The 27803-nt window shown below is 39.8% G+C and overlaps 1 protein-coding gene across 1 annotated transcript in view; it reads right to left on the reverse strand.

The window, feature by feature from the left end:
* CATSPERE (catsper channel auxiliary subunit epsilon) overlaps window positions 1–27803 on the reverse strand; it is a 207788-nt gene that overhangs the window by 21963 nt on the left and 158022 nt on the right. The window contains exons 3-4 of the mRNA XM_044060190.1: window positions 13447–13883; window positions 13290–13358 (exon numbers count right to left, since the gene is read on the reverse strand). Coding sequence (XP_043916125.1) covers window positions 13290–13358; window positions 13447–13883 — 506 coding nt within the window. The remainder of the gene's footprint in view (window positions 1–13289; window positions 13359–13446; window positions 13884–27803) is intronic.

The following is a 27803-nucleotide window of genomic DNA, read 5'->3' on the forward strand; positions in this document are numbered from 1 at the left end:
TTATGGGTAAAGGGAGGAGCTTGAGAATTTTGGATCCAATGATCTGGTAGAAGTGACCGAGTTGGATCTGAGTCTTGGATTCAAACATATCAGCTGAGGAATGAATGAAAAAGACAACATCAGATAGTAAGATAAAAATACAGGCTAATGAAGCAAAAACAAGACACTAACAGTTTCTCACTACTTGCTAAAAAGACAGGAAATAAAGGATTGGGTAGTTGAAATTACTTGAGAGTTATTAGGAAAGACTGAAATTTCTTCAGAGATGGTAGCTAGTGAGGAGGATGAAAATGGAGTTTAAAAACAGGGTAGAATTAAAAAAGAAAGAGATATGGTTAAGAAAACATAGAAATTATTTAGAGTGGCTGACAGAGGTTAAAGCACTATAGAGTAAGGAAATTCTCAGAGAACAAGCAGAGGCAGAACTGCAGAGTGCTAAAGAGAAACTAACGGAGTATTTGGATAATGCATATGAGCTTAGAGAGATTGTTGTTAAGCAACTATTTTTTTATAACATCTTCAGAGCACAAAAATTTTTTTGTGCCAAAACTGTCAGGCAGCTTGAGCTGATAGAATTATATAAAGTAAAAATGTTTTCCCTCATAGTAATAATATGCATTTGATAGTATATATGTATGTATGTGTGTGTATATATATATATATATATATATATATATATATATATATATATATAATTTGGTAGAACTGTTTTTCTTTCATAGTAACAGAGGTTTGGTAAAACTGCTTTCTGTCATAGTAACAGTGTGATATTTTTAGAAATACCATGCAACACAGCATCTGCAAGTACAGAAAAGAAATATGCAGTAAACAAGTATGATTAGCTTAACAGAATGTGCTTGTGTGGAACAAAAAGTATTATACTTCTGAATGTTTTTGTAAGAAATGGCATTGACAATAGAGGTTTGTTGAAATATCATAAATAGTTGAATCTATACAGATATTCAAGTGAATAAACCTGTTAAAGGGAAATGGTTAACACAGCAGAAAAAGTTACAGACTATCCTATCAATGAAAGAACAATTCAGCCCGCTAAGTAACCAATTTTCTCTGGATGAGATAAGGACGCAGAGAAAGAGTGCTTTAATCAGCAAAAGAATGTTTCATCAAGGAAGAAGTCTGAAGCTACATAAAAGTGACTGTAAAGAACTGTCTGCTTGACATTTTGTAATTTGAGTCATCTGAGGAAGTACAGTAAATCTGACAGTAATCTATGTTATAAAGAAAATGTAAAAATCTTGAGGGTACTGCTTGGTCAACTTGTTTCAATAAACCTTTCAGTAAATATGAATATACAGTTATACAGTATCTTTGTGTAACCTGTTGTTAATTCAATTTAACACAAGCTGAGCTGACTAAAGGACTACTTTAGGCACAAATGCCCTTCAGAGATTTCCTGCCAGAATAGACAAGGAGGTTTAACCCTGAAAGGACAATGCTAGGAATAATAAAAAAAATGTCCAAGCCCTAGCATACAAAACACACCAAAAAGCTGTGATCATTCTAACATCTACTGTTATGGTAAGCTTTACTTACACAACTGTACTATGTTCACCAAATTGATCACTGATGCAGTAGCCTTAGTGATATGGGTAGATTACCTTAGCTAGCTATATCTGAAAGATGGAAGGAGAAGAGTCCTGAAGCCCCTGGAAAACGGTCTTATTAAAACTTGATCTGCACCAAGAAAAGGAATCAAGCTTATAGTTCTTTGTAAATGTATGTACAGAAGACCAAGTAGCAGCTTTTAGAATACTTCTAGAATTCAGCCCTTTCAAAAAAAATTCATAAATGAAGCCACGATACTGGTTTAGCAGGCCTTGACTACACCTGGAATAGTTTTGTTATAAGTATAACAAAGGGTAATAGCCTTAGACAACAGTTTGGAACTAGTCTGTTTTGACACAGGTTATCCTTTCTTCTTTCCCTCACAGAAAATGAACAATTGATCCGAAAATATGAAAGATTTAGTTCTTTCAAGATAATACCTGAGTTGTCTGTGGACATCCAAGGTACGGAGTATCCTTTCTCCCTCATTTTTTATGTTCAGGAAAGAAACTGGGGAGATGGGTAGTTAACTTAAAGTAAACTTGGATACTACTTGAAGCATAACAGGTTTAGTTCTCAAAGAAACCATACCACTATGGAAAATTAAATAAGGATGACTCACCGTAAAAAGCTTGCAACTCAGAAACCTCTCTTGCAGATGTCAGAGCAAGCAGTAAAACTGTGTTCTATATTAAGAGCCTCAAGTCAGCCAGATTAGCTAGTTCGAATGAAGCAAGTGTTCATTTCTATAACAAAACATTGAGCTCCCAGGGAGGGATCAGCAGTTTTCTTGAAGGCCTCTTATGCAAAACTCTTTTGATATGAGAATGAAAATAAAAAGGATGATCCATGGGCAGGCAAGCTGAAATGGCTGATAAAAGAACCTTTACAGAGGAAGTAGAAATGCTATAGGATAGTAACTCACACAAGTACTGTAGAACCAGAAAACAACTAGCCCTGAATAGGAGCTGGTTATGTTGTTGGAATTAACTAGAAAACCTTTTCCATTTCCTATAATATATGATTTTCAAGTAGTAAGTTTTCTTGCCTCTGTTAGTACTTGCTGCACATACTCAGCAAAAGGTTTCCCAAAATGAATTAAGAGCCTATCATCCAGGCAGTCAATTGAAGTTGATTGATTTCAAGATGTATCAACCACCCCTTTTTTGTGTGAGTAGATCCAGTCTATAAGGAAGGTTGTGATAACTGCCCCTGGTCATTTCCAAAAGAAGGGAGAACCATGGTTGCCTGTGCTAGAATTAAGTCACCTCAATGATCATAGGGAATTCCTTCTAAATCTTTAGAAGTATCCTGGATATTATTGGAAAGAGTGGAAAAGCATACATGAACATTCCTGTCCAAGAAAAAGAAAAGGCGTCTGTCTTCCAGACCTTCTTGCATGGAGTCCTAGAACAGAATCTTGCAGGTTGATTGTTCAGAGAGTAGCCACAGATGTCTACTTCAGGAACTCCACACAGATGAATCAAATCTTGGAAAAAGCCCCCGATCTAATTTCCATTCATGAGGGACTGCCCTGATTCTGCTCAGCTTATTTGTGGCACAGTTTTGCTCTGATGGAATGTAGGATGCCTACAGAGTGAGATTCTGCTGTGAAGCTATATCCCAAGCTAACATGGCTAGTCTGCAAAGAGGGTACGACCAGGTTCCCTCTTGATGGTTGATGTACCACATGACTGTGGTATTGTCTGTAACCACTTGAAGAGGTCCTGGTGACCAAAGATGTTTCAGAGAGATGAGTGCCTTGTTCAGGGCAAGATTTTCCTTTATATTTATGTGCTTGCATCTGTCCTTTGTATCTCACATCCCCTGCACATTTATCCCTCTTGAAACTGCTCCCCAAGCAAAGTCTGAAGCATCTGTGGTGGCTGACTGCTTTATAGCAGGGGAAGGAGATGGGAAGACCTGGATTTAAGCATATTTGTTGTCTCCAAAAACAGTAAAAATTCTGCACAGGATGCCCAATGAAGTACAGCACACAGGTTTATTCAGAGGTAGCACACCACAAAGTAAAAAATAAATGCTTATATCCACATGTATGTTTTCATCTATACAGACTTCTTCAGATGCATAAGTGAATATAACTCAAACACAGCAGTTTAAATACTTCTAAATGAATAGTGCCCCTCCAGTCACAGTGCAGCTACTTGAAATGTGACAAGTTAAAAAATACATATATATATATATATATATATATATATATATATATATATATATATATTCACTTCATAACATTGAAATATCAAAATACTGAAACTCAAAACACTGAAACCAAAATACTGAAAGCTCAAAATACTGAATACTCAAAATACTGAAACTCAAAATACTGAAAACACATATTATGCGTAAACTCAGCTTAAACAACATAAATCGTAACAATTTCTACCAAATATATGCAGGGGCAAGCCCCTGCACACCCTGCTAATTAAATATATCAACTCCAAGATTGCACAGTACAATCTTGGAGTAGATATATATAATTAGCAGGGGGTGTGGGGGTGCAGGGGGGCTTGCCCCCCTGCATATATTTGGTAGACATTGTTACGATTTATGTTGTTTAAGCTGAGTTTACGCATAATATGTGTTTTCAGTATTTTGAGTTTCAGTATTTTGAGTATTCAGTATTTTGAGCTTTCAGTATTTTGGTCTTCAGTATTATGAAGTTTTGTCATTTTCAATATATATTTATATAATTGAATCACATGAAGTAAATGTATATACACATAATTAAACACATGTTTATTATATAAAACTTAAAACACAAATACCCAAGTTTCTTAAAAGGTTTTGTACTTAAAATAATAAATAAAACTCTTTGGAGATATAAATAAAATCAGTCACTAAAATATTTTTTGAAATGATAATACTCCCTCTAGTGTTTTTTTTGAGAAACATTCCTTTTTAGTGACTGATTTTATTTATATGGCCGAAGAGTTTTATTTATTATTTTAAGTAGAAAACTTTTTAAGAAACTTGGGTACTTGTGTTTTAAGTTTTATATAATAAACATGTGTTTAATTATGTATTTAAATACTTACTTCATGTGATTCAATGTTATCTCTCTATATATATATTCATTTTTTTAACTTGTCACATTTCAAGTAGCTGCACTGTGATTGAAGAGGCATTATTCATTTAAAAGTATTTTAACTGCTGTATGTGAGTTATATTCACTTATGCATCTGAAGAAGTCTGTATAGATGAAAACTTACTTGTGAATATAAGCATTTATGTTTTACTTCATGGTGTGCTGTCTCTGAATAAACCTGTGTGCTGTACTTCATTGGGCATCCTATGCTGAATTTTTACTGTTTTTGGTCCTTTTCTATAGCACTTGCTTCCATTTTCTCTGATATTTGTTGTCTCCACCAAAATAGTTCTGTTCTGAAGAACCCCAGGAGTGTGATTTGAACAGAAAGGGGGTGTTGATGCTGGGACCAAAGATATTTCAGATACTACTGTATCTTTTTCATGTTGAGTATCATTATTATTACCAGGGATATCATGAGAGTCAGCGATGCCATGAGTCCTAAAATCCAGACATATACCCTTGCAGTGTCTAAAGTCTATGTGGAAAACCTTAGAAAAAGACAAAGATAAACATCTATTTTTTCATGTGGAAGAAATGCTCTTTAAACTGAGGTCTCTAGTTAACATCAGAGAAATATAACCCTGTATAAAAGGAGTCAAGAAAGACTTCTGAATGCTGTCTTGGAATCTCATCTTGTGTAAGACATCTCTCACCCAAAAGAGAGATTCCTGACATGTTGAAATAGACTCTGCAGAGATAAGCAAGTTGTATATATATATATATATATATATATATATATATATATATATATATATATGTATATATGGATTCCATACATTTGGTCGAATTACACTTAGTCGAAAATGATACCAAGCATTGCACTTCACTGAAAGCTCACTTGACTGAAAGCTCACTTGGTCGAAGTTCATTTGGTCGAAAATGGAATATAGCCCCTGCCCCATTGCAGTGCAACCCTGGAGTGAGAATATTAAATAAGGGGGGGGTGGGGGGCACAGCCCCCCACAATGGGTGGTATGGGGGGCGTAGCCCCCTACATAATATTAATGTATTCACTATTATAAGAAGGTATATCCATTAGAAATGCATTGATATATATATTTTTAGTAAAAACGATTGGCATAATGTGGGGGGCTGTTTTGTTGCTGTGATGTCTGTGTGTGAGGAGAGTGTATCTTGTGTGGTGGTGTTTTGTGTGTGTTTGTGTGTAGTGCAACCTCAGAGTGAGAATATTTAAGTGGGGGTGTGTGGGGGGTGCAGGGGGGCTTGCCTCCCTGCTTTTATGTAGTGGAGAGCTTGTGTTTGTGTGTGTGGGGAGGATGGTGTGTGTGTGTGTGTGTGTGTGTGTGTGTGTGTGTGTGTGTGTGTGTGTGTGTGTGTGTGTGTGTGTGTGTGTGTACAGTAGAAGTGTGAAATTCGAAATCTCCAATGTGCGAGAGTTTGAATTTCGTGGTTTCAAAAATTCGACTTTATAGCTTCGAAATACAGAATTTCGATATTTCAGTATTTCGAGGATATAAAGTGAATCCATATATATATATATATATATATATATATATATATATATATATATATATATATATAGATAGATATTTATATGAAAAAAGTGGATACTCTGTAGCCTGCAATGAGTTATAACTGGAGCTAGATACTTTGTGAACACACTTTATACACTGGATAGTCCATAGGGTAAGGCAGAGAACTGATAATGTGATCTAGACACATAAAACTTTAAGAAACCTCTGAAGTCTGGATGAATGGGGATGTGATGATAAGCATATTTTAAGTCTAGTTGTTGTTGTGTCTTTTGGCTTTTTCCCGGTTAGGGGTCGCCACAGCGGAACTCTGGTCCGCTAATGATTGGTAGTTGATTTTTACGTGCAGAGTTACCTGCCCTGACCCACAACCTTCAACGAAGGAACACCCATTCACGCATGTCTCCATACAGAAGACGCTCCAGCTGAGAATCGAACCGGACAGCGTCTTACTGTGAGGTGACAATGCTACCGCAGCACCACCACTGCGGGTCTATTGCTGCCTGGAAATTTGAAAGAGGAAGAAAAAGTAACAGGTTGTGAAGTAGCATAATTTTGAATTTGGACACTATCACAAACAGGTTTAGGAAAGAAAGATCCAGAACTAGTCTCCAAGTATTTTCTTTATTTGGCACTAGGAACATCCTTGAATAAAAACCTTTTCTCACATGGAAAGGAGGAACTGGTTCTATCATTCCTTGAAACAGGATGTGATGAAGACCTAGTGGAAACAAGAGTCTGATCTGGAAAATGAGGAATGACTCCTTTAAAAGGAAGAATTTCTCCCCATTGCCATCTGTGACATTGATAAATGATTTTCAAAACTAATTTGTCTGAAACGATCTGTTGCCAAAGAGAAAAATGGAGATTCAGACTTTCTGGAAGAAGAAAAGGGGCCAAGGTAGGAGGGGGTTGCAAGGTCTCTTGAAAATTCATTCAAGCTTATTGGATTGCCATTCATTTTGAGAGGTTTGAGACTTCTTTCTGGAACCCCCTTGCTATTCTTCTTAAACATCTGTTATCTGTATTTTTAAGACTGCTTATTCTGGGGGGGGGGGGGGTTTGACAAAATTAGATGAGATGATAGAAATCCTTTGGAAAATATGAGATGAAAACTCAGATCAGTTTGCCCCCTTTATCATGCTTTTGATCACCTCTGCAGCAGAGGGGGGGGGACATAAATCACTATCCAAGGCAGAATTTGGAATCTCATTTTTAACATCATCTAGAAATGTCTGAGAAAGCAGCCCTGCAAACCTCCTCAGAACAGTACCAGTGGCCATAGCCCTGAGAGAAGTATCAACAGAGTCATACATACACTGTAAATAATAAGTCTACATGTACAATAGAAAAAAATAAGTTATTTAAAGCAGATTTTTCCTAACAAGAAGAAACTGGAAATAAAACATTCCTCATACTTTCACAAATTGTCAGAATAAACTTTAAACATACAAGCTTAACTATTCAAAATCCTGAAAATCAAAGTTGCAGAAGTATACACTTTTTTTCTTAATACATATCAATACTTTCCCATCCTTATCAGAAACAGTAGGATTGGAATTAACTAAGTTCTTAGCAGCAGTGGGATCAACTAAAGCTGTATCTGCTGGGTCAGGTTTGGGAATAGGGTATGAAAATTTAAAAGACCGAGGAGCTTCAGACATCCTATCTGCCTTTTTAGGGGTAGCTGATTGGCTATCAGGAAAACTGCAGGCAGTAACACACACATCCTCTAAAGCATACAGAACAGGAGGAATGGATATAGGTTCTGGAAACTCTTTCTGTAACAACTCATAGTATTTTCTGAGGGACTGAGAAACCTCAGTGTTATTCCATGGAAAACACTGGTACATTCTATAATCTTAGAGAAAGAAACCCCCCTACAGGAAGAATTAGAAACCGGGTTCTCCTCTGAGTCAGAATCAGAAAGCTGAGGAAAAAAGCTACATATATCCCTTCTTTTTCCATTTCAGATTCAGAATCTTGAATCTCTTCAAGAAAAGAGGGATCCCCCCTTTCTTTTACCAGAAACTACTTTACAAGAAGGATCAGTAGCATGAATTAAACCCAAGCCAGACCCAAGAAGTTACTCCTATCCAAAGAAGTTTTAGGAGGAGTAGATACATGCTTGGTTTAATGTTTCTTTTTGACAGGAAAAATGGGACCAATGATGTTACTAATGGCAGTAGCAGTTTCCCCACGGATAGGCATAGCATTCTGACACAACAGGAACACCTTCCCTTTTTCCTGGTTCTTCCTTGCTCACTGAGGGGACTTCAAAGGTTGTAGAGGATGTGGCTAACTCTCCTGTCCATATTGGCTGTAGGTGCTACACCAAAGGGATCTGGGGTATAATATGACTGGTCTGAGGTACAACAAATGACCACAGCAGAACCACCAACCTGGGGATGAGGCAAATTGCTAGCCCACTGTGGCAGCAAAGGCTGTTTCCTTAAGTTTTTCTTTTTGTGGCTGGAACAAGAACTAACCATTGGAACCATTGTCTGTTCCATGGTCAAGCTAAAAATGGTGCCTCTTTCCTGAGGAAGACAAGCAGCAATTGCCATTAAACGCATCTCCAAAAAAAGTTACTTTTTGACAGAAAAACAGTGAAAAGCATTTTAAAACACCACGCTATCCTCACAAAAGTAACAAACACAATTTTTCCACATAAAAATGTTTTCAGTTGCTTTACACCACTTTTAAGCTTACAGAAAAAAACGAGTTATCCATTTAAAAATATGTTACAGTTACAATACAGTCTATTAAAACACAACACTCCTAGCTTTAAAATAACTTTCCTGAAGATGAAAGTAATAAAACATCAACAAAATTAAGAAAACTAAAGTTATTTTCTCTACATGGAACTTATCAGCCCAGCAAGGTAAAGCACAAGCGTACCATCAATCCTCTAAAGCCTCATTTGAGTGTACTCTTTAACAGTAGTAAAGCACTGAAGGGCTTTGCACCCAAACTTGTTTTTCAGTCAGCTCAGCTCAAGCTACCTGACAGTTTGAGTGTGTGGAAGGTGCCCTGAAGCTTTGAAAGGTGGCTGGCTGTTATGTCCTTAGCAGGATATAACCAAAATCGGTTAGACTACTGCAGCAGTGATCAACATAATGAACATCCAGAGATCCTATAGAGGTATTAGAGATGTTTCGTAAATTTTATGAAAATTTGTATAGAGCAGATAAATGTGGAAATCAAGAAAGAGCACAAATGAAAATATTTATGGAAGACAATTACGCTCTGTTTGGAGGTAAATGAGGCTCAACAACTATAGGAGGAGATAAGATAAAAAGAGTGATGTATAATTAATGTTAGGAGCAAAGAAAGCGATAAAGATCTGGGATGTTTTGTTTAACAGTCTTTTAAAAGGAGGGGAAGCACCAACATCTTAGAAGAAAGCTGTGGTGGCTGTATTGCCTAAAATGGTGAGGATCCATCAGACCTAGCTTCATATATAGCCAATTCAATTTCAAACCATGATTATAAAGTGTTTATGTCTATACTAGATAAAAGACTGACAAAGCTGTTGCCAAAACTGATAGATATGGATCAATGTGGTTTTGTGGAGGGGAGGCAAACATTTGACAACATTAAAGAACAGTGTTGAACCAGCGGGAAGCAAAATGTAAGAAAATACTGCTGTTACTGGTGTGTCTTGATTCAGAGAAAGATTTGACAGAGCAAGCTGAGATTTTATCAGTAGTGCAATGGAAACATTTTAATTTTCTGATAATAAGGTTAATTAGGATGATATACGAAGGATCGGAGGCAAGAAATAAAATTAGAGGGTTCTTCTTTGATAAGAGGTATTGGAACAGAAGAACTAAGCAGGGGTGTCCTCTTTCCCCTTTGTTATTTGCTTTATATTTAGAGTCATTGGCAAAACATAAGAGTTTTAGAACTGCAAGGATATATTTGGTATGGCAATTAAGAAAAGTTGGCTTTATTTGTAGATGATATTATTTTGTGCCTGATAAATCTGGAAAAGGACATATCAGTATTGTGGAACATTTTGAGACAGCGGCATGTCATTTCGGGATATAACATTAATGAAGATATAACAAAGGCTATAGCTGTTAATAGGTTCAGTGGTCATCTTATTATGTCCCTATAAATATGGTTAAGTATTTAGGTGTATGGATTTAAAAGGTCTCGGTTATGGTACCTAAGGTTATATGAGAAGAGACTAAACAAAAGTTAATACAAAAACTGAAAAACTGTAAGCTTTTGTTTATGGATATGGATAGTAAGATACAAGCAGCAAAAATGTTTTTAGCCCATTTAGTTTTATATACAGGTCAGACATTTTATCAATCACTTGAGAAGTTGTGGACAATAATAAAGAGATGAAGGAATTTATCTGGAAAGGGAAGAAGGCAAGAGTTAAGTTGATCTTTCCAATAGAATAAGGTGGTTTAGGTTTACTTGATTTGAAGTGATATTTTAGAGCTACACAGTTAAAGCTCATAAATATATATATGGAGCCCCTTCATATGTTCAAAATTCTGGAACACTGAACCTCTGATCACCGAAGACCAGAAGAGCGAAGTTCCAAAATATCAAACTTTGTGACTGTAGATCACCATACAGTGTGGAACGGGAACTTTACCATTCTCTTCACTGTAGTGTGTTCTTGGAGTTGGTATATTTAAGTAGCAGAGGATGTGGGGTGCAGGGGGGGCTTGCCCCCTCCTGCAAAAACATGAAATCAGAAGTGTTCACATTTTACTTTTTTTTGTAGGTTCGATATTTCAGAACTTCGATCCACTGGTCTTCGATGATCAGAGGTTTGATGTTCTGGCATTTCAAACATATGAAGTAGACCCATATAAAATAAGGAGAGAGTTGGATTTTGGATGCAGATCTTTAAGGAGAATAACAAAAAAACATATAGAATATTATATTTATAAAGTAGCAGAACGTATTCCACAAACTAAGCCAACACAAGAATGGAGAAAGGAGGTTTTGGCAATAGGAAAAACTGCAAGTACGGCTACAGAAAATAAGCAAGAGGAGACTGGAATTTACTGGAGAAAACTAGCAAAGGAACCAAGGTAGTGGGAGCAAATAACTAGAGAGACAGAATGGTAACAGAGTGGGATGAGGCCAATAAAACATTTGGACTGCAGGCTAGAGACTGCCTTCCCTACTAGGGATTAATATCAGAGTACTGGCAAATATAAAGGGGTATGTGAATCTTAAGTGAAGGACGCGATCTGGTAGAGTTTTTAGTTGAACCTAGAGCAGAAGCTGCTGTTAAAATAGTGATAATTAGTAGGGAATATAAAATATTGCATGATAACTATAAGAATCAAACAGAGGAGGATAAAAAATGACTGTGAAGAGAAGCTGGAAAACCAGTTTACAAGGGAAAAATCAGAAGACATCTTTATGGCTCCCAAGTATGCAAAGTCAAAGATTTAGGATTTTTGCATGGAAGTGTTTGCTTAGAGATTATTATACCCCAAGAAGACTTCAAATCATTTTCTTAGGTAGACAGCAAATGTTGGAGGTATGCTAGGGAAGAAAGAGGTAACTGTGAACATATGTTTTTGGAGAGTAATATGTTGACAGGTTTTAAAAATTTCCTACAGAATACTCTGTCATAAACATTGGGTGAGCAAATGGCTGTAGCTAAGGAAATCATTATTTTGCACTGGGACTTAGGATCTGAATTGCCTAGACATAGTAAAACCTTGTTAAGGTTAATTCTGTTGGCTGGCAAAAAAGTAATCACTAGAAAATGGAAATCAAAGTCTAAACCAACTGTATTTGAAATATTGAATATTGTAAAAGAGATAAAAGAACTGGAAGAGAGATCTTTACAAAGGGAAGAAGCAAGTTACAAGGAGAATAATAAAAAACATATATAATATTATATTTATAAAGTAGCAGAATGTATTCCACAAACTAAGCCAACAGAAGAATGGAGAAAGGAGGTTTTGCCAATTGGAAAAACTGCAAGTACGGCTTCAGAAAATAATGGAAACTGTGGCAACAATACATGCAGAATAATGTTCAGGAGGAGAAGTCAGATTTAAGGGAAGGCAGGAAATGAGTAATTTAAGTAAATAATGTTGGACTGATGATAGTTAGAAAGAAAGACTACATGTATGTTTTATAAAGTATGTAAATGGAAAAAATGTTAATATGTTTTGCTTTCTTTTCTGTTAATGTATGCTTGTCCATGTTTTATGTGAAAATTTAGCAAAGGTGTTAAAAAAACTGTATTTATATTACCGACTCTCACTTCAGCCCACTACTTGCTATATGAAAGCCTACTTTTCTTCTTTTTTTTGTTGTATAAAACATTGGAAGTGAATTGTTGCCCTCGATTTCTGAATATGTTAAATCCAAAGCAAAGTAGTCAGCACAGATAAAAAGGCAAAATTGTAAGCTAAAAAGTCTATGAATACTGTATTTTGATCCTCACTCAAAGGAGGTCCTCAGATGATGCATGAAGGAGAGTGGAGTTGCCCACAAATCAAACAGGTGCAAAAGTGAACGAGCTTGAATACAGAAGCACTAGAAAAAGTCATTATTACAATAAAGATCAGCATTAAAATCATCTTTATGTTAGAAATAATAAATAATGTTACAGAACTGTGTTACATCTTTGATGCTAGTTTTTCTCATTAGAGATCTTGACAGAAAACATTAATTTTATATCAATATTTTGACCAGCCCAATGGCATAGAAGGAAGCGACCCTAACTACAGCCCTGGAGACCTGTTTTTGATTAATGGCTCATACACTTGGGTTGGCAGGGAGGATGGGCATGCTCATCCTGGGGAGAAGGTAAATGCTGCAGATGGCAGATCCCTTGAGCCGTGATGGAGGCCAAGAGTCAAATGTCATCAGGTTGGAATGTGTGACTGGGCCAAGGAGTCCTAACAACACTGGGTCCATGAGTATGCATGGTCTTACAAGCTACATCTCATGGGTCACTCAGCCTATTCCATGGAGTGTCAGCATCCAGGGGAAGGGATTAGAAAAGCCCTGTCACCAGCATAGGTGATGCTGCCAGCTGCTAGTTCCACTCCATGCTGTTCTCCCTGACTGCCATATGACAGCATAAACTGGGTGAGGGGAAAAGACCAGTATGAACTCACATTTCTTAGTCCCTTCCCTCCATTAAGTAACATCAGGGGAGCCATGGGAGCAGTCAAACTGATGGTCAGCTAGGTCAAGAAAATAAAAAGAAAGAAGTTTTATATTAACATCTAGTTTTCAGCTACATAAAATTTACAGCATTTCAGGTCAACTTACCAAATTCCTAATGCACATTCCATTAGTTATTTCAAGCTCCATATTTTGATCCACGTGAAGTAAATCTCTATTTTTAGCCAGCCGCATACTTATTCCAAAGTCCTCCTTATAAATAATCTGAGCCCAGGCAAATAATTGCTCACCCATATCCAGATAGTACACTGGAACACTCATGTTGTGATAGAATTTAGTATACAAACAACCATTTGTAAGATTGGCTGTTGCACTGAATATTTCCATTTCTAGAGGATAGACTTGTCTCTGCACCCATGTTCCTTTCAGTTTCAAAACATATGTGTTTCCAGTAGGGACTGAGTAAAAGATCATGTCAGTATCTGCATTTTCCCAGTCAGGGAGTATTATTGTATCTTCTGTTCCAATCTTAGAAAAGAATAACTTATTGTTTGCCATTTTTATCAGAACATTCCCGGAAATATCTGTAACAGGTTAAAAAAATTAAGTCAGACTGTTACATTACAGAGAAAACTATATCTTAAAATATATGTTTTTCAAGACATTAAGATGCAGATAATGGCCGAATTAAAGTATCTCAAAAGTAATTCAGAAAATTTTCACTGGTATTTCAGTGATATGCTTTTTAGAGGACATATGGAGTACATGTCATTTATGTAAGCTATTCAGGATCACAAGACTGTTTGTATGAAAGACTTCTACGATTCAAGTATGGACTTCCAGTCATTCATTGCTTTTAATATTTTTCTTTTCCTTGGCTATGTATGCCTCATAGAGACAAATAAAAAGTGCATGTGTCTACATGATTCACACCATAACTGAGGATCTTACAGGAAGAAATAATAGGACAGTAATCAATACTTTATGTGCTTATTCATCTCTAAAGCACAGCGAATCTAGTCATTTATTTACAGCATTCATATCCTCCTGAGCTGGCCAACACAGGAACTTCATGACAGTGTTTCATAAATAAGGGCCGCCATAAACTCTCCATATAACTTAAGTGAAAAGTACTCATTTCATATTGATAAGAATGCTTTAGCCTACTAGAAATATGTACAGTAAACAAATCACTGTATAATTGCCACATCATAAAGCACAGCTACAATCATACAAGTTTCAAAGTCACATGACAACAGTTAAGCACTGCTGAGTCTTTCTCACTTTGCCAACAAGTTTCCTTCATTTCAGGAAACATTCTAATGTGGATTGTAGAAATAAATGTGCAGATATTTCTACCAAAAATTCTAAATTTTCAAGATTCTGCTGCTATCTTTAGTGCCCCATAGACTTCTCACCAACTTTCCTGTTATTTCCTTGTCTGTGAAAGTTTACCAGTCAGGTTGTTGCCTTCACTGTTCTACTCATCTATTCTGAATTACAGCTCCATAGACTGAAATTAAGTAATCTTTTGTTCATTTACTTTCTCGTTTCAGGCTTCTTTCAAATTTTTAATGAGTTCAGATTTTTTTTAATGTCTCTCTTTAATAATTCCTTATTATATTTGCCATAAATGTTGTGTAACTCTCCTATATTTCAATACCCCCTTTCTTCCTCTTCGCAGATATTCTCATAGAAATATAGTTTCTTATTCCCTTCATACCATTTCTGTATTCCCTCTTTGTTTATCCCATATGGACCGCCCCCATGTGCAAAAAATGGGAAAAAGGGGTTGTGGATTGATGGATGCCTGGTGGTATTTGCACAAATTCATGACTTCCAGCCCTTCCTCTCCCTAAGGTAGTATCTTTTTTTGCCACTGTTCCTTTGCGTATCTCTCATTCCATGCATTATTAACTATCTGAGCTTGTCCCAGAATTTCTTCCCTGGATCATGCACTTTTGCTTGCAGTATGTATACTATTTTGGGCGCTATAAACATTTTCATGGCTTGGAGCCTTTGATCCAGCTCTCTTCCATTTTCTTATCATTGCACTTATTTTCTCCCATACTTGCTCCCAGGACTCGCTAATCACGTCTTTGCCATTTTTGAAAGCTAGATTCCTAAATATTTGATTTTAATGTAAAGTGCCCCCATAAATATGAGAACTCCTGGATTAACCTGAAAGATGGTGTGTAATTAATTGTTATTACATTGGTTTTATCTTTATTTTATAAACTGAGATTATTTTGAATTCTCCTAGCATTTCACATCTTAATATCCTGATCGTCAGCAAACATGGCCAATTTTTCTTCGCCTCCCTGCCAATTCCCTTTCTATATTTCTGACTGCCTAATCCATTTTGCTAGCAATTTCAGGTATTTGGGAAAATGAAAAAAAAATGTCTACTGCAGCTAGCATATTTTCCATCCCAGTCATTTTTAGGCTATTTGCGGTTGCCCAAAAGTTCCAGAGCACTCTATTTTAATTCAATTAACTGTATTTTGGAAGAGCACTTATTCCATAGTGCTCATCTTCTCTCACTCAGACCTGTGCTCACTTCAGTTAGTCATCCACCATAACCACTCTGCAGTTCTCCATTACACAAAGCAAAGCAGGCAAGTATACATACATTCACTGACAGAAACAAACCCGACCACTATCTGTGAACCACGGAGCACTGACAATACATTTACAAGCCAAACTGCAGCAACAGCTAAAATGAACTGAAGCATGTGTCAGGTCATGACCCCAGACAGCCACACAGCTGTAACAGTAAAAACATACTGTAAAGTAAAGTAAAACTACAATCCACTCTGCTACAGGCCCCATGAAGGCTCAGCGTCTCTCCAACCTAACACCACTCTTAAGTATTCAACTGCGGTACCACCTTTAACATTCTTATAAGAGAAGCGCAGCCCGGGTCTGAACTGTCTGCAAACAGCTCAGTTAACTTTGAACCTAACACCACTCTTAAGTATTCAACTGCGGTACCACCTTTAACATTCTTATAAGAGAAGCGCAGTCCGGGTCTGAACTGTCTGCAAACAGCTACAGTTAACTTTGAACCTAACACCACTCTTAAGTATTCAACTGCGGTACCACCTTTAACATTCTTATAAGAGAAGCGCAGTCCGGGTCTGAACTGTCTGCAAACAGCTACAGTTAACTTTGAGTATGTGTCTACCTGTTTGAGCCAATCTTCATTTCCCCTGGAGAGCACTGTGCTTTGGCTGTAAGCAGCCCCCCCCCCACCACCACACACATCTTCCACTTTCTCTTATTCCCTTCTGTTAGCAAATAGTATCCATAACTGATCAATACTGTGTGTTTGTTAATTTAAACTATGACCACAGTAGCCTACTGATACAAGGTTATCCTGTTTTTCCACCTGAGAAATTAAGAAAAGACTTACAGTTTCAGAGCAGTCCTTGGTCAATTGTGATTGTTTCTTAACACATACTTGTCTTGCTTTGTGATTGTTTCCAGACCCTCATACAAGACCCTAACAGGGTCTCTACCCGCTTCGCTCCCCACCCTGCCCCCTATTCCCTCCGCCCCCAGTGGTCCCACCTTTATTGCACTCAAACCCCTCCCATCTTTCCAATAGCCAACCACAGCGCTAACCCAACACTACCTCCTCCATATTCCCTCTACTTTCACACCTCCTCAACTGACATGTACAAGCATACCTTTCCTTTGCTCACTGCATGCACTCTCCTTGCATATCTTACATCCTACCAAAGCTCCATCATTCCCCCACTTAACCACTACCACTGTGTTACTACTCACACCACCACCCATGTCTCACCCATACTCAGCTCCCCTCCCACCAGCTCAAGAGCCATCCCTATGCACCCCCCACATATTCTACCAACTATATTACTCAAACGTAAAGCATCCCTACAACTTAACATAGTAACCCTCCCACCATACCTATTACCCACAGAGCACAATCATAAAGTTTCCATTATAAACAAACACATTCAAAAACTGAGAAAACTAATAATCTCATGCATATCAAAACTAGCCCTAAGTGGAGACATCCACCTCAACCCTGGCCCTACCATCTCCAACCCCAGTCCTCATAATCAGACTAGAAACCACAACTTCTCCCATATTACAGCCAATAGAAAGCCAAGTGACTTCCTTCTACTAAGCCTAAATATTAGAAGCATATCCAACAAAGCCCATGAACTCCATGCCACCATTGACTTATACTCCCCAGATATTGTCATCCTGACAGAAACCTGGCTAAAACCTCACATTACCAGTGAGCAAATACTCCCTACAGGTTACGGCATACTAAGAGTAAACCAGCTAAACAAAAAAGGAGGTGGTGTAGCTATAATATTTAAACAGCATCTAAACATCCAGATCTTAAAATCATCAGCTCCACAAATAGGCAATGAAGAAATAATATATACCAACCTCAAAATTAACCAAAACAAAACCATCAACATAATTGGATGCTACTTCCCACCTGGCCAAAACATCCCTCCACTAGAAAACGTCCTCAGCTGGTCTTCCCACCATCTCCCCCAAGAAACTATCATCTTAGGTGATTTCAATATTGACTGGCAATCCTGTTCTGGCAACAATCCAACCCATCATGTACACCTTCATGGCTTCACCCAACTAGTCCAGTCACCAACAAAGATAAATAAAAACTCCAGCAAGCACACTACCCTGGATTGGATACTAGTCAGTAAGAACCCCCAGTCATATATAACAGGCTGCTTATCAGATAGCCTCAGTGATCACTCCCCAACATTCCTACTCAAAAAATACCTGTACCAAGCTAAACCTGTCATCTATCGTCAAATACGTAAAAAAAAAAACTTTAACCCACTCACATTCATCTCATCCCTCAAAGAATGTAACTGGCATGCTCTAAAGTACCTCAGTCTAGATGACGCAGTTGAATTTTTAATACTACCTTCCTGAACATCCTTAATTACCATGCCCCCATAAGATTTTCCAGAACCAAAGCACAACCCTCCCCATGGCTACAGAAAACCACTAAGTCAGAAATGAAAAACAGGGATAAAGCCTGGGAGCACTTGCGCAAAACCAAAACCCCCGCAGCTAGACAAACATTCCTAGAACTACGCAATAGAGTCAAAAAGCTAATAAAACAGGACAAATTCCAATACTACCAGTCTGCCCTAGACTCCTGACAACACAGCCCCAAACAATTCTGGTCCTCCATAAACTCCATCCTCCACCCAGGTAAAGTCAGTACCCCTCCTCCTACCATCCCTCAATCCTCAGAAAATATTGCTACCTCATTCAACACACACTTCACCCAAACCATACTATCACTAGCTAAACAACACAACCCCCCTCCCCTCCAACCCACACCTTCAACTAGTAATCTCCCCACTGCCTTCTCTTTTTCTCCTGTGCCTACCTCCAACATAAAAAAACTCTTAACTAAACTTAAACCCACCAAATTAGCAGCAGACAACCTCCCAAGTGAATACCTACAAATCGCAGCTGATGTTCTGGCCTACCCAGTATCCATCTTGATTAACCGATCTCTGTCAGAAAGTTACTCCCACATTGTGGAAAGTCTCATGTATAATTCCCCTCCACAAAGGCGGACCCTCTGCAGAACTAACCAATTACCGCCCCATAGCTATTCTCTCTCCACTCTCCAAAATACTAGAGAGATGCATACACTCTCAGGTCTCACACTACCTCCTTACTAACAACCTCCTTTCCAGTACTCAGCATGGTTTCCGACCAAACCATAGCACCACCACTGCCTTACTCTCCTTTACTAACACTATCCTTCAGCATAAAAACAATGGTTATCTCTCCTCTGCTACTTTCCTAGACCTATCTAAAGTATTTGACATGGTCCCACACAAACAACTTATCTCTGTCCTCAATAACCTATCCTTCTCACAATCAGTCACCAACTGGTTTCAGAGTTACCTGTCTGACCGCCAACAATCCGTTGTATGGCAGAATGACATATCTCCCCAACTACCTGTCTCCATAGGGGTTCCCCAAGGATCCATCCTTGGACCCCTACTTTTCTCTGTTTACACCAATAATCTAGCCTCTGCCACCAAACATGGCACACTCATCCAATACGCAGATGACTCGACCATCATCTGCTCAGCCCAGTCCCTACCCAAACTGCAAAAAGTCACACAGGAAGCCTTTTCCTCTGTTGAAACATGGTTATCCGATGACCAATTAATACTCAACCCAAACAAAACTAAACTACTCATCTTCCAACCCACCAAACATACTCAAAACAACTCTCACTTTAACATCACAGCAAAAGACAACACCACTATATACCCAACTGAACACACCAAATTGCTAGGAGTAGAAATAGACAATAAACTAAAATTTGATATTCACATATCCATGATCATAAAAAAGTCCAGAAAAAACTAGGAGCATTATACAGAAATAAACAATTTCTCACCAAAGCAGCAAAGATTTCAATAGCAAATTCCCACCTTATCTCCACCCTACTTTATGCCTCTCCAGTATATACCAACCTAAGGCAATGTGATATAAACAAGCTAGAGACCTGCTACAACAAAACTGCCAAATTCGCCACAGGGGCATCCTACCGTAGTCACCACTGTCTCTCACTTGCTGAACTGGGCTGGCTTGAACTCCCTCACCTCCTTCAGTGGTATCAACTCTCATTCGCCCACAAACTAGTAAACCATCCACTAAATGTCCCATCCCTCCAGAATCTACTCCAATCCTATCGCACCACCAGACCACTAAGATCCAGCAACAAAAATCACTTGCAGATCACTAAAGCCAATAACTCTGCTGGTGAAGCACTATTCTCTTGCGCCATAGCCAAATTATGGAACTCACTCCCACCCACAATTACCTCTGTACCATCTTGCACCAACTTCAAAACTTTATTAAAAGCGCACCTAAAAACATGCTGGCTATGCCCTTGCAACTCCCACTCTAATATCATCCACCCCATCCAACTACTACCTTTCTTTCACCTCCACTAACTACCTTGATGATAGCAAGCTCAGATGCTCATAAGCCTAGTACTTATTATACAGCAGGAACTTCTCATTGTTACATTTGTTAATGCCTGTTATGTACTTCACAGATAAAGATTCTAGTTGTCTGCTGATGTACTATGTTCTTCATCTGTAAATATGTTGTAAGTAATTTCTATGTTAAATTGTTAATCGCTATGTAATCCAATGTAACTACTTTTTTTTTTTTTTACTGTGGAGCTTTTCTCCCCAGGCCTCCGCTGAAAATGGACCCACGTCCAGTCGGACACTCCCGGTCAACAAATTTAAATAAATAAATAAATACTACAGACATCAGTAAGGGGTCACTGTAAAAGTTTTTGGTTGGAAATTCTACAGAGCTCACACCAACACACACATGCATGAACAGAGCTCATGCATATACACTCATGTGCATAAGCACACACACACACACACACACACACACACACAGACACACACACTGTACCATCCAAGAATGAGACATTATTGACCTCTTCACAAACCACTGCTGGAATGGTCATGGGCCAGACCAAGTACCTCACATCAGGCCAATGTGCTAGGCCAATGCAGCAATAACCATGGCAGATTACCATGAGAGGAAGCCATCACACTGATGGCACCAACACACATGCAAATTTGTAATGAAAAATAAGACAATTTTTACTGTCCCAATACAGACACGCACACACATGCATGCACATGTGCACACTTGTACACGCAGGGACATGCACACAGACACACACATGCCAGAGGAAGGAGTGTCACCTGATGGCAATGCCTGTACCAACTGCTCTAGTGGCTCCTTTGGTTGCATGGGAGAGGAGGTGCATAGAGGTTTTCACAACTTATTTTAGAGTGGCCATATGAAAGGAAAAGATCTTCTTGTCCTCCGCCGACATGGACTCTGAGGTCGACTCAGTGATCTCCTTAACTAGGTCTCATTGCAGCTGAATCACATGTCACATGTAATTCAGCACCTGAACAGAGAACGTCACCGAAGCGTACACCCGCTTCCCAAAACTGTCCATCATTCTTGACTCTCGGTCAGAAGGGTAGAATGTAAAGCTCTCCTAAGCGAGCTCCTTCCTAGTGGCAGCTGCTACCACCATGGCATCAACAGGGTCTCAATTATTCCAATATAATCTATCTGAGGGGGGCTCAAAACCTTATCCAGACATTTGGGAATGGGCTCCACCATGTTCGGTTCCTTCCACGCCCAAGATGTAATGAGATCCACTAAAGGATCTGTGGGAGGTGACACCCTGGAAGTAGATGGTCCTGCTCCAAATGCCCCGAGGAACACCAATTCGTCTGAGGTAGGTTTTGGGGAAGACCACCCCCCTCACTGGCAAAGGAGTTACATGATGACTCCGAAAGAAACATCCTCAGAGGGTGATTGGGGGAAACCTTCCCCTTCCTCCAAATTGGTGTCTTCAGTGAGAGACTCCGGTGGGGAGTCTAAGTGCCTCCTTTTGCATGTATGTTTGTGAGGGATCTCCTCAGTGGGGATCTCTGGGGAGGACTCTGCAAAATCTTGCTGTTCCCAAGTGGAAGCTTCCTGAGGTAAAGTGGTAGCAGGCTGCCCCTGAGATGGCAGAATGGCTGGAACCATACCAGAAACAGAGGGAGTCGGGATGGAGTCTGAAGACAAGATAGTCAAGGGTCTCAAAGAAATCGAGAGAAAGCCGAAGGGGAACAGACATCCTGAGAAAGGACAATAGGTGCCATCACCCTCTGACCCAATGGGGGAGTCAGAGCCGAATGTCCAGGTGCCGAGATACCAAGACATACTCGGAGCCAACACCAAACCCACAGATCTGACGCCGAGCCTATGGCTCCGAGAGCTTGCCAGATCTGACCCGCTCAAGGTCATAGCCAGCATCGAGGTACAAGGTACCGTCAGCGCTGGCCCCACAACATCGAGAGTCCTCAGATCCAAAACCAAAGGTCTGATTGGAGAAGGAGTAATCAGGGTGAAAAAGGACTGCATGCTCCTCACTCCAGAGAAAGAGGGGGCAGGCAATACTCCCATCTGTATCTGGGTGTGGATGACATTCCACATCATCCTATCCATCTCCGCTTCTCTAGGACTCTGGATGGAGTGGGAGGAAGAGGCAACTGACACTGACCTGCAGGGGCGCTGAGGAGAGGTCTGAGCTAGCGACCAGATCCAGAAGTCCTCTGGCTCCAGAGAAAACCAAGAGGAATGGAGCCAGGGCAACTCCAATCTCAGAGCCAACCTAACCTTAGGTGGTAGGCTGGCCAAAGCTGAGTTATCCCTTTTTGAAGTTTTGTCTTTATCGCTGGGCCTCTTGGTGGGAGTTTGAGTCCCAAAGGCCGGGGTAGAAGCCAGGGGCACAGGGACTTGAGTTCCCGAAGAGGGACAAACGCCCTTAAGGATGAGTTTGTCCCTCCTGTCCTTAAGTGCCTGGGGATTAAACCCAGCACAGATGGAACAGAAGGCTTGGAGATGGGCTGCCCCAAGACACACTACGCACAGAGTGTGGCCATCGGCTGGGGAGAGCTTATGGCCACACACTGTACATTTTCTGAAGCCAGGTTTGGGAATGTCAGACATGTCCCAACCTCAGACCCAGCACACTCACAAATCGCAGAGACCACACATGCAAGGGGCAAGAGAAAGACAGAGAGAGTTTTTTTTTTACACTGACGGAAATGCAGAGAGGAGGTAGAAGGTAGAGAAAGGCAGGTAGAGAAAAAAAGAGGAAAGATTTACACCAAAACCACAAACTTTTATCGCAGAGAGCTCAGATCACGATGGTGACATGTGGACATGTAGTGCAGCAAACGAGATCTGGGGGGAGGAAGGAGACAGGAGCATTATGGGTAAGGGGAGGAGCTTTGAGCCTAGATCAGATGCTGGATATGTGGCCGAGTCGGATCTGATATGGATTCAGGAACCCACAGGTTGAAGACCAAATGAAGACAAGTACTTCAGATCAGTTCATAATATCAGTCATCCATCCACTGCACCCAGTGTGCACACAAACACACACACACACACACACACACACACACACACACACACACACACACACACACACACGTATACACATGTGCCCACACACACACACACACACACACACACACACACACACACACACACACACACATACACACACAGACATAGACACAAGTATACACGTGCCCACACACACACACAGACACACACACACACACAAAAAAAAAATATACAGGTAAAACAAGGGACTTTGCCCACTTCTCCATAAATAATACTGCAATGGGTAAGGAGGACCACAACTGGTGAGTATATCAGCAAAACATACCTTCCTCTAGCTGTTGCACCAAGCACAGTGTACTGACACCAGTGCTTCTTCACCAGGGTAGCAAGTATCAGTCCATCTGTGCTCCACAGTCCTCTGTTAAACCATCCACACAGCAGACACATACAAACACACACACACATGCACACACACACACACACACACACACACACACACACACACACACACACACACACACACACACACACACAACATAATAATGACTCAAGGGCATCTGCCCACTTATTTAAAAAAACAATGTTGCAACAGTTAAAAGAGATCACACTTTGTGAGGATCTCAGTTAAGGACACCCCACAGTTGTTATAGCAAAAGCACTACAGTGACAACAGAAGCTGCCTCACCAAGGCACGTGTTAGTGCAGGCCTGTTCCACAGTTTTCTGTTACACCATCTCTACAAAACACACACACACAAACACACAATCTACCAGTGAACCATGGGATTATGCCTACCTCTCCACAAAACAATGCTGCAATGGCCCAACCAGATACAGGTATGGCCACTACTGAAATATTTAATTTAAATGCTAAACAATTTAGTCCTTTGCAGCTAGAACTTTTGGAAATGGTACTTAATTTTATACTTAGTGTCATAGCAAATGTTGTTAAGACTCTTAACAAAAGTAATTTACTAGGAACTAAATTTGGAATACCTTTTGCACAATATTAGTAAGTGTGACAAGAGTTTAGGAAACCTACTATTTTTAATCCCCCTCCACTCAACTATACAAACATTTGAGAGTTATTGTGAAAAAGGCATTCATGAACTATTAATCAAAAGACAGAAAAAAAAAGAAGTTATGTACTTACCATAATGTTCCATGTGAGTTGTTCATCTCACCTTCATTCTTTACTGATAGGTTTGGAGCCGATCCCTCAGCTCCGATACGGCCAATTGCAAAGCTCGAGGTCTTCAAATAGCTTGAGGCCAAGTCCATATCCCATGCACCTGGAATTACCTCAGATCTTGATTTGCTGCATATAATAATACCATATGTCATTCTTTCACTCCCAAGAGAAAGATATAGGGCCGGATTCACGAAGGCTTGCACGGAGTCTAAGAGTAGTGTAAGACTCCATGCAGCCTTCGTGATCCAGGAACAGCCCAAAGTCCGTGTAAGAGACAAGCTAAAAATAGAAGTTATGTCCTTACCATAACGTTCCATGTGGAGTGTTCATCTCGCCTTTGTTCTTACACATGGGTTCGGAGCCGATCCTCGGCCGTCTTGCAAGCTCTGCATCGAGAAGAAGCTCGAGACAATCTAATACCCACAATCCCCCTCTGCCTTTACCTCAGATCTAGTTTGCAAGCAAACCAATCTCCAGAGAGAGCACATTCATGCTTACATCACATATGTCCAGAAATAAGAATTTATACATAACTATATATATATATATATAGTAAGACAAATAGACATATATATATAATATATATATATATGTCAACTATGTACACCATATTTGTAGAAGCAGCAGCAGGATGATCCTGGCCAGGCATCAAAGAACGTTCTTCTTAGGGCGGGAGGGTGGGAATGTAAGAACAAAGGCGAGATGAACACTCCACATGGAACGTTATGGTAAGGACATAACTTCTATATGTGATAGTGTTCAATCTCGCCGTTTGTTCTTACACATGGGTAGCGTCCTAGCTCCTTGTTCCTGAGGAACTCACGGAAGGACGTTCTTGAGCACAGTGGAACCAAAGGTTGCCCTGTCCCTAGAAGCCTTGTCTACCTTATAATGAGAAATGAATGTATGTGGCTTAGACCAAGTAGCAGCCGCACAAATAGCCCAGTGGTAGGCGGGCTGCATGAGCCAAAGATGTAGACACTGACCTTGTGGAATGTCCTTTGGGTTTGTGCAAAAGAGTTTGATTTGAAGAATCGTAGACATAGATTATACAATCCGTTAACCACTTAGAAAGAGTTCTTTTGGTAACTGCTAGTCCTTTCCTGCTATCAGCAAAAGCCACAAAGAGTTGATCAGTTTTTCTGTGATCTTTTGTTCTAGCCAAGTAAAATCTTAGTTGTCTGTGAACATCTAATTTATGCAACATGTACTCCATTTTGTTGGAGTGATTTTTGAAGAAAGTGGGTAATTCAATGGACTGATTAATATTGTTAATAGAACACACTTTAGGGAGGAAAGATGAATTGGTTCAAGAGAAACTCTGTCAGAGTGAAAGATCAAATAAGGGTGCTTGATGGAGAGAGCCTGAAGTTCAGACACTTTCGCCTAGCGGAAGTAATGGCTACCAAAAATAGAGTCTTCCAGGACAAAAATTTTAATGGGCAAGAAGAGGCAGGTTCAAAGGGGGCAACATTAATTTAGATAACAACAAGTTTAGACTCCAAGGTGACGAGGAGATCTGACTGGTGGTCTAATATGGAAAACCCCTTTTAGAAAGGCTTTACAAAGTCTGTGAGCCATAACAGGAGCTCCACATTCTTCCACATGGAAATTTGAAATGGCTGCCAATTGAACTCTTAGTGTAGCAGGAGAAGCACCCTGATGGAATAAGTCCGTTAAAACTCTAATATTTTATTCAAGGAGCTGTAAAAGGATCCACTTGGTGTGTATTTGCCCAGAATACAAATCGCTTCCATTTACTAGAATATGTTTTAGTAGTGGAAGCTTTATGAGAAGCCACCAATATATCCTGAACTGCTGGTGACAAAAGATCAGACCTGGCTAAGTTGGGAATTGGAGCAGCCAAGCTGCTAGATGGAGGGACAGGAGCGCGGGATGGGGAGCCCCTGACGAGTGAGTCAATAGATCTGGCTCTGGGTCCAGAATCCAGGGTCCCCAAATGCAGTGAGTCTTCAGGAAGGGAAACCAAATTTGATGAGGCCAGAATGGGGCAATGAGGATTATTGTCCTGTGTAGGTTTCTGGCTTTCTGGAGAAACTTTGGTATCAGAGGAAATGGAGGAAATGCACAGGAGTCCCGGGGCCAATCGTGAACCAGAGCGCCCCTGGGGACTTCCCTGGAGGGGTAATAGGGCAAAGTAGCTCCTGCATTTGGCGTGCTCATTGAGACGCAAACAGGTCGCAGGAAGGTTGGCCCCACGCGAAAAAATCCTTTTCGCTACTGACTGTTTTAGGGACCACTCGAAAGTCCGTGTAAGAGACAAGCTAAAAATAGAAGTTATGTCCTTACCATAACGTTCCATGTGGAGTGTTCATCGCGCCTTTGTTCTTACACATGGGTTCGGAGCCGATCCTCGGCTCCGTGCCGCCTCTTGCAAGCTCTGCATCGAGAAGAAGCTCGAGACAATCTAATACCCACAATCCCCTCTGCCTTTACCTCAGATCTAGTTTGCAAGCAAACCAATCCAGAGAGAGCACATTCATGCTTACATCACATATGTCCAGAAATAAGAATTTATACATAACTATATATATATATATATAGTAAGACAATAGACATATATATATAATATATATATATATGTCAACTATGTACACCATATTTGTAGAAGCAGCAGCAGGATGATCCTGGCCAGGCATCAAAGAACGTTCTTCTTAGGGCGGGAGGGTGGGAATGTAAGAACAAAGGCGAGATGAACACTCCACATGGAACGTTATGGTAAGGACATAACTTCTATATGTGATAGTGTTCAATCTCCGCTTGTTCTTACACATGGGTAGCGCCCCTAGCTCCTTGTTCCTGAGGAACTCACGGAAGGACGCTCTTGAGCACAGTGGAACCAAAGGTTGCCCTGTCCTAGAAGCCTTGTCTACCTTATAATGAGAAATGAATGTATGTGGCTTAGACCAAGTAGCAGCAGCCGCACAAATAGCGCCCAGTGGTAGGCGGGCTGCATGAGCCAAAGATGTAGACACTGACCTTGTGGAATGTCCTTTGGGTTTGTGCAAAAGAGTTTGATTTGAAGAATCGTAGACATAGATTATACAATCCGTTAACCACTTAGAAAGAGTTCTTTTGGTAACTGCTAGTCCTTTCCTGCTATCAGCAAAAGCCACAAAGAGTTGATCAGTTTTTCTGTGATCTTTTGTTCTAGCCAAGTAAAATCTTAGTTGTCTGTGAACATCTAATTTATGCAACATGTACTCCATTTTGTTGGAGTGATTTTTGAAGAAAGTGGGTAATTCAATGGACTGATTAATATTGTTAATAGAACACACTTTAGGGAG

This window comes from Protopterus annectens, chromosome 1.part2 (genome assembly GCF_019279795.1).
Source record: "Protopterus annectens isolate FY-2018-M chromosome 1.part2, PAN1.0, whole genome shotgun sequence".
Taxonomy (NCBI): domain Eukaryota; kingdom Metazoa; phylum Chordata; order Ceratodontiformes; family Protopteridae; genus Protopterus; species Protopterus annectens.